Below are 10,940 nucleotides of genomic sequence, written 5' to 3'. Positions count from 1 at the left end.
TTGTATTGTGAGAAAGGGAGAAAAGTACTTCTTTCTCTACCTGCTCTATCCCATGCATAATCTTATAAACCTCGATCATGTCACCCCTCAGCCGTTGTTTCTCCAAGCTAATGAGCCCCAAGCGCTTTAACCTTTCTTCATAGGGAAAGTGTTCCAACCCTTTTATCATTCTAGTTGCCCTTTTCTGCACTTTTTCCAATGCTATAATATCCTTTTTGATGTGTGGTGACCAGAACTGTACACAGGACTCCAATAGAGGTCGCACCGTCGATTTATACAGGGGCATCATGATACTGGCTGAATTTACTTATCGTTTACTGATTTCAGCTATACTTCACCTTTCCCCCCCATGGGGATCCAAAGCGGCGCACCTCATTCTCTTCTCTTCCGTTCTATCCTCTCAAGAACCCTGAGAGGTGGGTGAGGCTGAGAGTGTGTGACTGGCCCAAGGTCACCCAGCGAGCTTCCATGGCAGGAGTGGGGATTCGAACCCGCGTCTTCCAGATCCTAGTCCGACATTCCTGAGCACTACACCACAGTGGCTGTCCAGAGGGCATTCAGCTTATATCTCGCGTGCTGACTCTGGTGATTTCTATTCTGACAGACTTACCAAAGATGCTGAATGCCAAGTTTTGGCCCCGGCCCTCCTGAACACGCTGAAGGGGCAAAACTTCCCAGAAGTAGTGGCTTCTTTCGGGAATTCTGAGCCCCAGAATGGACTGGACTGGGTGCAGATTGTTTACAACGGCAGCCGACCAGTACCCCCCCCCCCCCTGTCTCTCTAACTTTTTCAAGCAGGAGATGAATGAACCTGGTATAGGGCTGTGGCTCATTGTTAGAACCTCTGCTTTGCACGCAGAAAGTCCCGTGTTCGGTCCGTCAGAGCAGACAGCACCAGTAGTTTGGCTCCTTTTAAGGCATTTAAGGCAGTGTAACAGCGTTCCGTGCGCCTTGGTGTTTAGTCATGCCGGCCACATGACCACGGAAACGTCTTCGGACAGCGCTGGCTCTTCGGCTTTGAAACGGAGATGAGCACCGCAACCCTAGAGTCGGATTCGACTGGCTTTCGAGCAAGGGATAAAAATGAATAAATAAACTTGTTGAGATGACGTTCAATGATGTTTGTAATTTCTATATTTTCAGGACAAAGGACGTCTGACACTGAAGATAGGTGATACGAACATCTCGAGTGGTAGTTAGTTTCAAGACACAACTCTTTTTCAACCACAATTCCTATCAAAAGCAGATGGAATACAATGAGCTCCTGAACAATATACATAGGCTATGATTGAATTAATAAAGAATAAAGTTACATACAGATTCTCTGGTTGCCTTTTTGTGTACAGAGGTAGTATCAATCTTTTCCTGTAATATACAAAACATGATATGAGAACAAAAGCAAGTTGCATAACTCAATCCCTATTAATTCATGTTAAAAAACTTACCAACAACAGTTCCAACAGCACATAGGCTAACAAGTTTATAATACAGCACGCAGGCTTACTAGTTTTCAGTCCGGACAACAAGTCTTACTGAGTACAAGCATTCATTTCCTTAAATAGGTGCAAAATGCAAACAAGGTAAATTGCTTGTGCATGCAAGGATGGCCAACTTACCAGTACATATAACTTTAGCACAAATTAATAGATGCATCAGGCTAAGGACAAAACCACAAAACATATATACAGTGAATTCTCTAGTATTACATAGCATTATATTATAGTCAGTAGCCTTCTATAGTCAATCCCTATTAAGTGTACATACATAATAAAAAGCTTATCAACAACAGTTCCAGCAGCCATAGGCTAACAAATTTATGATTCAGCACACAGGCTTAATAACAATCCGGACAACAAGTCTTACTGAATACAAGCATCCCTTTCATTAGATAGGTGCAAAATGCAAACAAGGTAAATTGTTTATACATACAAGGAAGGCCAACTTACCAGTGCATATGACTTTAATACAATTGATAGATACCTCAGGCTAAAGGCAAAATGTGGTTGAAAAAGAGTTGTGTCTCGAAACGAACTACCACTCGAGATGTTCGTATCACCTATCTTCAGTGTCAGACGTCCTTTGTCCTGAAAATATAGAAATTACAAACATCATTGAACGTCATCTCAACAAGTTTATTTATTCATTTTTGTCTATACAGTGCTATTGTGTGAACCTAACAGCAATTTCTTCCATTATTGTTGTATCTTTAAATTGCTGGTCCCCTTTGTAGATTTCGAGCAAGGGAACCTTTACCTTTTTAAGGCAGCGTCATGCATTCACTGTCTGAGGTCAAATAATGAAGATCCCGATAAAAGCAGACCCATTTCTATCCGGGTTCATTTACTCCAGATAAAATGCTGTTGGAAAGAGACACCCCCCCCCCCCCCCCGGCTTTTCTACATTATTGTGGTAAATTTGTGTACCTCCCAGAGTTTCCCCGGCTTTGCTCCAAGGTTTCCCAAACCTGCTCTGCTCCAAGGTTTTGGGAAAGATCACAGTAAAGTCTGGTCAGCCGTGGTGTGGATGGGGGAAATCCAGATTTTTCCACCCATTTGTCAGCCAGTTCCCCAGCTACCATCCCCGTGACAGACATTTCTCCCCCCCCTTTTTTATTTTTTAAAAAATGAACACTAGAATATAGTTATAGTGATATAACATTATAACAATAGGTGTGACAGATCCTCTGAAATCCCAGCACTCTCGGGATGGGGTGGGGAGTCTCTAGCCCAGGGATGTCGAACTCATTTGTTAAGAGGGCCGGATCTGACATAAATGAGACCTTGGGCTGAGCCATGTGTGTCATAAAAGGTAATGCCAGGCAGCGGAGATATAAACTTTATAAAAGACACAAACACAAAGGGGCTTTTATTTACTTAAAATAAAAACATGCTTAAAACATCAGCACTCTTGCAATATTTTGTGTATTTCACAGTGTCTGATAACTGACACCTCTTGCTCTGAATTATTGCATCAGAATGTCTGTGCTGTTGCAATCTTGAGTATGCTGTTCAGGTGTGTATCTGTAAGCTGCAAACCCAAGATGACGCAGCAGCAGCAGAACAGGACGAAGAAGCAGAAGACAGCCAGTCCCACTGCGGGCCTGATATAAGCCCTCCGGGGGCCTGATCCGCCCCCTGGGCCGCATGTTTGACACCCCTGCTCTAGCCTCTTCTCTTCTGGAGATTTAAGGGAAAAGGCAAATACCTGGGAGAGAAGAGTGAGTCTTTTTTGCAAAATGAATGCTGGGGATTTTTTACACCTATTGTTAGAATGTTATATTGCTGTAACGATACTCCAGGGCCAACTTCTTTTTTTTTTAAAATCAAGAGGCGTGGTAGCCAATGCTCCCTCTAGGCTGTGGAGTCTTGCGAGCAAAAGTTCTATTTTTGAGCTACTGGCATTAAAGCTGTGAGTGAGCAGTTTGGCTGCTGCACAAATTAGTTTGCTCTTCAGCCATCCTTCCTGCGCTGGGGCAAAAATGTGTGAGCCGGAGGCTAAAAAGCTGTGAGCTAGCTCACACTAACTCAGCTTAGAGGGAGCGCTGGTGGTGGCCACCCTGGGAAGAGGATTTTGCTTGCTGCTGGGGTTGGGCTAGGGAAACTGCAAGGAAACCTGCTGTGTGGAAGTCCCCACTGCCGTTATATATTAGCGGTAGCCAGACCTGCATTAGGGAAACCACACAAGCTTACCTCCGTGTGGAAACCCCCATTTTGTGTGTGTGTGTGTGTGTGTGTGTGTGTAAATGCATACATAAACACATTAAATACAGAGAGATCAGGGCTAATCCAAAGTGATTATACCTGAATAATAAAAATGTACATTGAAGAATATTGACATAAGACCATCCGAAGATCCCTACTGGATCAGATTGATAGTCCATCTAGTCCAGCATCCTGCCTCACACGATGGCCGGTCACTTCCTCTGGATCGCCAACAACAGGGCAGAGAGGCCGAGGCCTTCCCCCAATAAGAACTTCAGAAGAGCCCTGCTGGATCAGCCCAGTGAGGGTCCATCTAGTCCAGCATCCTGTCTCACACAGGGGCCAACCAGTTCCTCTGGGCAGCCAAGCAGCAGGGTACTGAGGCCGAGGCCTTCCCCTGATGCTGCCTCCTGGGTCTGGGATTCAGAGGATCAGTGCCTCTGAATGAGGAGGTTCCCCATAGTCACCATGGCCAGTAGCTATACGAATCCGTCTCATCCCCTTTTAAAGCAGTTTATTCCGGTGGCCATCACGACTCCCTCTGGCAGCCAATCCCACAGTTTAATGTCTCTCTGTGGAAAGTAGTATTTCCTTTTGTCCACCCTGAGCCTCCTGCCCAGACTTGCCAACCGGGTCTGTTGAAAACCTCAGTACGTTCTGGGGAAGGCGACCAGGCTGCGAAGAAGTCGGCTGGCTCAGCTTGGCCTCTGCTTGCTTGGTGGGTCCTGTGCCAGAGCCGGCTTGGGTGACCTCTACAAAGCAAGCCCCCGTTCCCCCTGCGCCCCCCTCCTCAGCTACGGCTGGCCCTCTTCTCCCTGCAGGAATTTCCCAGGACAAAACGTGTTTTTGAGCCTCGGGCAGAAACTCCAAAAATGGGGCTCCCCCTCTTCCACTGAGCCACGCAGGCCACATACTGAGCAGGAATAGGGGGTGCAGTCTGTGTGGCCAGTTTGGTGTAGTGATTAAGTGCACGGACTCTAATCTGGGAGAACCAGGTCTGATTCACCACTCCTCCGCTTGCAGCTGCTGGATGGCCTTGGGCAAGCCATAGTTCTGTCAGAGCTGTTCTCTCAAGGACAGATCTGTCAGAGCTCCCTCAGCCCCGCCTTCCTCACGGGGTGTCTGTGGTGGGGAAGGAAAGGGGAAGGAGATTGTAAGCCGCTCTGAGACTCCCTTGGGTAGTGAAGGGCAAGGGGTATGAATCCAATCTCTTCTAATTCTTTTAAAAAGAGGGGAGAGAGAGAGATGGTGGGTGGGCCAGGCAGTCACCTTTCTAGTCATGCTGTGCTTACGAGAGCCAGTTTGGTGTAGTGGTTAAGAGCGGCAGACTCTAATCTGGCGAACCCGGTTTGATTCCTCATTCCTCCACTTGCAGCTGCTGGTGTGACCTTGGGTCAGTCACAAGTTATTTCAGAGCTGTTCTCTCAAGAGCAGTCCTCGGGAGAGCTCTCTCAGCCCCACCTACCTCACCGGGTGTCTGCTGCGGGGAGGGGAAGGGAAAGGAGATTGTAAGCCGCTCTGAGACTCCTTCGGGTAGTGAAGGGCAAAGGGGTATGAATCCAATCTCCTCCTCCTCCTCCTCCTCTTCTTCTTCTACATTAGCTGCGGCACGGAGGAATGTGCTTTCCTTCTTTACTCACCGCCTCATTTGGACTCAGCTCTCCCCGACCCCGGCACTAATCAGCCAGTAGCCAAAGTTACCCTTTTCCCGAGCAGCCGAGGAGAAACGGCGAGGGCTGCAAATCCAGCCGGCAGCTAAGTGCCCGTAAGCCAATTGGGAGCAATGGGCTTAGGCATGCTTAGCCGGGCTGGACCGTGGCCAAGGCGTGGAGCGGCTTTATTAATTAGCGGGGACGGTGATGGGGCTGCGCCGCGCTGCACGGGTGGAGCTAGCCCGGGCCGCTGTTCCGTCTCGGCCAGCTTCCCTCGTTAAGTAACTGACTCTTCTGTCTCTCTTCCGCTTCTTTCTTCAGAGTGGCTGCGAAATCCCCGTGCGGTTTGAAATCAGAGTGGAATGGACGAAATACGGCTCTTTGCTCAACCCCCAAGCCAAACTCACCGGCGTCACAGTGACGGTGGTGACGGCTGCCTTGCCACAGGTGGGTGGAACGCTCCTGTGCCACAGGGAAGGCAGTGAGCACCAGGAACCACCATAGACAGAATCCAGCCCTTGGTCCCTCAACGGCTTTTCAGGGTCTCAGACAGATTGAGGCCTTTCGCCTCTCCTGCCGCCTGGTCCGTTAAGCTGGTCCTTTTTGCTTGGTGCTGGGGAGGCAATGGGGGGAGGGCTTCTGGAGTTCTGGCCCCGCTGGTGGGCCTCTCCTGAGGGCACCTGGTGGTTTTGGCCACTGGGTGACACAGAGTGTTGGACTGGATGGACCGTTGGCCGGATCCAGCGTGGCTTCTCTTATGTGCTTATGAGATGCTGCCAGGGATTGAACCCGGGAACCTTCTGCACGGCTAAAGTAGATGTTCAACCACTGAGGCATGACCCCTCCCCAGATGTCTTGGGTATGTTTTGAACAAAGGTCGCTCCAGGCCAGGTGCCTGTGCACACAACCCATAACACACACACGGCTACCAACAATGGAGACTCCATCTTCATAAAGGGAAGCGCGACGCATTGTAGCACAGCAAGGACATTCTGCATGCTTCAGCTCAAAGGTGTTATTGAAGCAACTACCACAAACAGGCTTTGCATGAGCCTCCAGGAGCACTCCCTGGAGAAGACCCCGATGCTGGGAAAGACTGAGGGTTAGGGAAGAAGGGGATGGCAAAGGATGAGATGGTCGGACAGTGTTATCGAGGCAACGAACATCAAATTAAGCAAACTCCGGAGTACGACGGAAGACAGGAGGGCCTGGCGTGATGTGGTCCACGGGGGTCGCGAAGAGTCGGACTCGACTGTGCGACTGAACAACAACAACAACCAGGAGGGTCCCTACAAGGGGCTACTCTGCTGTAGAAAAGAACTTTGGAACTGTTAAGGGCAGGCGCTGGCCTCAGTGGGAGAGGGAGGGAGAGGCTGCAGGCAGGGATTGTGAGTGTGTGGAACCACTCCATGGAATCAACACAAAACTGCTGCAGGTGACTGCCGTTTTCTTGGGACCTGGGACAGGCCAAGGTGCTTCCTAGTGACCTGGTAAGTTGGACTTCTCATTGGAGAGGAGGTGGAACACGAGAGAAGCCAATGTTGGATCAGGCCAGTGGCCCATCCAGTCCAACACTCTGTCACCCAGTGGCCAGAACCCAGGAGGGAAATGCAGGGTTATTGGGCGGTTGTTTTTCATGGCATTCTTTCTTGTGTACACTTTCCCTCTAGCCTGGAAGTTTCTTTTTTCCCCCCTGCTAGGGCTGAGGTGAGAGGTAAGCAATGCTTCCTCTAAGCTGTGGAGTCCTGTGAGCAAAAATTCTACTTTGTGAGCTGCTGGTATTAAAATTGTGAGCAGGCGATCTGGCTACCGCATAAATTAGTTTGCTCCGGAGCCCTCCTTCCTGAGCGAAGACAAAAATGTGTGAGCTGGTGGCTAAAGAACTATGAGCTAGGCTCACACTCACTCAGCCTAGAGGGAACACTGGTGGTAGGCCACCTGGAGGGAACGTATGGGCTAGACTTGGATCTTATGGGCTAGACTTGGATGAGCAGGAGCTCATGATCCAAGTCTAGCCCATAAGTTCCCTCCAGGTGGCTTACCATCACTGCTTTAAGCAGGGCGCTCTAGGTGTTGCACTGAAACTGAAAGCACTTTGTTCTTGTGAATCACAGGAACGGAGAGAGCGAGCGCAAGAGGCGTGGCCCTGGGTTTTGCTCCCTGCCCCCTGCAAATATTTCTCAGTACAACCAACCCCCCAGCTTCTCAGAGTTCCTTGAACTGAAGTTTGAAGTAACAAACAGTGTAGCCCTTGTAGTCATGGCTCATGAGGACCGGAAACTTTTTTCTCCAGAAAGCAAACCTGAAAGCTGAGATTCTCTAGCAGTGTTGCTCCACCGTCGCTTCTGTCTCTTCCACTCTTTTCTCCTTTAATAGAGCAAAATAGGCTTGCATTTTGGCATAATAATCTTTAAACCTGGTGCTCAGTAAAATTGCACCCATGCAGCTGCATCGTGCCAAGTTGAACTCTCTTTGAGCTGGCATGATTGGAAGCAGCTGACCTGAGCAGATTTGGGAAGGGTGGGATATCAATTGTCTCAGTAACTTCAGTAATGTACACTGGATTTCAAACCAATAAAGCCTGCCTTAGTTTTGGGCTAAGGGAGAGCAGGTTCAAATGAGCTTGGGAGGAGGAACCTACAGAGTGAAAGCAGGGTGGGACGTACCGGCAACCTGACAAGGGCTTGGCACCAGTGCTCCCTCTAAGCTGAGTTAGTCTGAGCTAGCTCACAGGTTTTTTAGCCTCCGGCGCACAGTTTTGTCATAGCTCAGGAAGGAATGGCTCCAGAGCAAACTGATTTATGCAGTAGCCAAATCACTGGCTCACAACTTAAATGCCAGTCGCTCACAAAGTAGGATTTTTGCTCACAAGACTCCGCAGCTTAGAGGGAGCATTGCTTGGCATACGTCAAACACCGCCGGTCCTCCAGTTTCCTCAGATGTGCAGATCCTGGGGGGGACATTTGTTATCAGAGGAGCCGAGCAAGACACGAATAGTGAGGTCAGTGTGCTTGCGCCAGTCGGCTTCTCCATTGCCCCGCACAGTATCCAACTAGTAATTATTGTATCCGTTCATATGTCTCTCGCAGGGCGATCCAGGGAGCGAAAGAACCATTCCGATCCTAAGCACCGTGACGTTTGTCGATGTTTCTGCGGCGGCCGAGCCAGGCTACAGGTCGAGGCCAGCCGTCGAGGCCAAGCTGCCGTTTGACTTCTTCTTCCCTTTCGTTTAGAGTAAGTGCAGAGCCGGAGCGGCACGGCTCAGTTTGCGCCGAGGGGGAGGAGCCGTCTTTCGATCTGAGGCGAGGCTGGGAAGGACCTTGCCCAAAGGACGACGTGATCCCGAGTCTCGCTCCAAGCACGGCCACTTTGCCTGTCAAGTCAGGGCCAATCAAATCCAAGGAGGGCGAAGCCTCTAAGGAGGGACAAGGCTGGAGGGGGCGGGAAGTGCCGTCCAATCACAGCCGGCTTACAGTGACCCCTGGTGGGGTTTTCAAGGCCGGAGAGGGACAGAGGGGGTTTGCCATGGCCTGCCTCTGCGCAGCACCCCTGCAGGGGCGGATTAACCGTGAAGCAGACTAAGCAGGTGCTTAGGACGCCAGGGCCAAAGGGGGTGCCACAAAGTTGGGGAAAGGGTGAAAAGCTTAGTTTGTCCAGTATATTGTGTTATCGTGTGGATAGATTTTTGTATCGCTGCAACCTGCATTGTCTATCTGGTCAGACAGGTCAACCACTAAAACGGACTGGAGGTCAGTGTGGAAAGGGGGGGGCACCAAGATTGGTCAGTGCTGAGGGCACCCGTGAGCCTTCATCCGCCCCTGCAACCCTGGTCTTCCGGGGGGGGGGGGTCTCCCATCCAGCGTTCCCTCTAAGCTGAGTTAGTGTGAGCTAGCTCACAGTTTTTTAGCCTCTGGCTCACACATTTTTGTCTCCACTCAGGAAGGAGGGCTCCAGAGCAGACTAATGTATGCAGGAGCCAAATCGCTCACTCACAGCTTTAATGCCAGCGGCTCACAAAGCAGAATTTTTGCTCACAAGAACCCAGAGCTTAGAGGGAGCGCTGCTCCCCTCCGAGGACTGCCCAGGGTCGACCCTGCTTAGTTTCCGAGATACGACAAGGTTGGGCTAGCCGGGGCCATCCAGGTCAGGGTCGGAGGTCTGCCCCACACGACCCTCTGCCCTACACGGAGTCAAGCCGAGCCGAGTCGAAGGACACGGAGGCCCTGGCTCTTTGCATGACAAACCAAGTCCTGCCACTTGCTGCCACTGAGAGACCATTCCTCCTTGCCCGTGTTCCCTCTAAGCTGAGTTAGGTGTGAGCTAGCTCACGGTTTTTTAGCCTCCGGCTCACAGTTTTTTGTCTTGGCTCAGGAAGGACGGCTCCAGAGCAGACTGATTTATGCGGCAGCCAAATCGCTCGCTCACCACTTTAATGCCAGCAGCTCACAAAGTAGAATTTTTGCTCTCAAGACTCCACAGCTTAGAGGGAGCATTGCTCCCCTCCCTTTTAAATATGGGACCAGCCGCCATGTTCTGATCTGCTGAGAATGTTAAAGGAAGAAACCCTGTGTGGGAAGTAAGATGGCGCTTTCCCCCCTGCCAGGACCCTCCCAATCTGATTGTACGTGCTGGCCCTTCCCCCCCCCCCCCCCGGATTGTTTTACACGTGTTGTCGAACATGGGTCTTGAGCAGTGTTCCCTCTAAGCTGAGTTAAGTGTGAGCTAGCACACAGTTTTTTAGCCTCCGGCTCACACCTTTTTGTCTTAGCTCAGGAAGGATGGCTCCAGAGCAAACTAATTGATGCAGCAGCCAAATCGCTCACTCACAACTTTAATGCCAGCAGCTCACAAAGTAAAATTTTTGCTCACAAGATTCCACAGCTTAGAGGGAACATGGGTCTTGAGCCCTGCTCTACACCTGGGCCTTCATTTTCATTCTCTCTGTTCGCAGGAGAGGACAGCGGCTCATCAGATGTCACTGCAAGAAACGCCGTGGACAGTTCCTCCCAATGGGAGCATGGGGAATTGAACAGGCCCTCCCCGCTCCGGGGCTTTTGTTTCCTTTCTCTGCAGGGAGCAGAAACGGTGCCGGCACGGAGCTTACCTGTGCCCCACCCCCAAGCAGTCTGACCCACCCTCATCTGCCATCCTCGGAGGTCCCCCGACTGGCACTCCGGCACCCTCGTGGGGGAAACGAGTTGCCAACCAGGCCTGTGGGATGTGAACACTGCAAGCTGTGCGCAGGTTCCTTGCTGTGGCTGTGAACATTTTTAAAATCCAGAATGCCAGCTCCCGCAGAGACAGCTCTGGCAGCCCGCAGGCCTCTGTCCAGTCGGCCACCACGGTTCAGTTTCCTGGCTCTCCTGTGCCTATTTAGGAGGAAGCAGCAGGCTTTCCGTCTTTGATTGATTGATTGATTGATATCCCGCTTTTCCCCTTGACCAGGGTTTTGATCAGTGGCTTTTCGCACGGTCCTCCCCTCAATCTCCACCACCACCACCCTCTGAGAGGAGGTCAGGCCGAGAGATGGCAACAGGCCCAAGGTCACCTGGCAGGTTTCCACGGCCGAGCGAGGGATTGCAGCCGG

The 10,940-nt window shown here is 50.7% G+C and overlaps 1 protein-coding gene across 1 annotated transcript in view; it reads left to right on the top strand.

The window, feature by feature from the left end:
- The window catches only part of TCTN1 (tectonic family member 1), a 29,008-nt gene extending 18,443 nt beyond the window's left edge, over nt 1–10,565 (top strand). Inside the window, exons 12-15 of the mRNA XM_015415737.1 lie at nt 605–758; nt 5,675–5,800; nt 8,443–8,587; nt 10,305–10,565. Of these exons, the coding sequence (XP_015271223.1) occupies nt 605–758; nt 5,675–5,800; nt 8,443–8,586 (424 nt within the window). The 3' untranslated portion in view covers nt 8,587; nt 10,305–10,565. The remainder of the gene's footprint in view (nt 1–604; nt 759–5,674; nt 5,801–8,442; nt 8,588–10,304) is intronic.
- Nucleotides 10,566–10,940: the final 375 nt, after the last annotated feature.

Source organism: Gekko japonicus, unplaced genomic scaffold, assembly GCF_001447785.1.
Source record: "Gekko japonicus isolate JY-2015 unplaced genomic scaffold, Gekko_japonicus_V1.1 scaffold5218, whole genome shotgun sequence".
Lineage (NCBI taxonomy): Eukaryota > Metazoa > Chordata > Lepidosauria > Squamata > Gekkonidae > Gekko > Gekko japonicus.
Note: the sequence above shows the minus strand (reverse complement) of the source record. Positions and strands in the feature narration are given on the sequence as shown.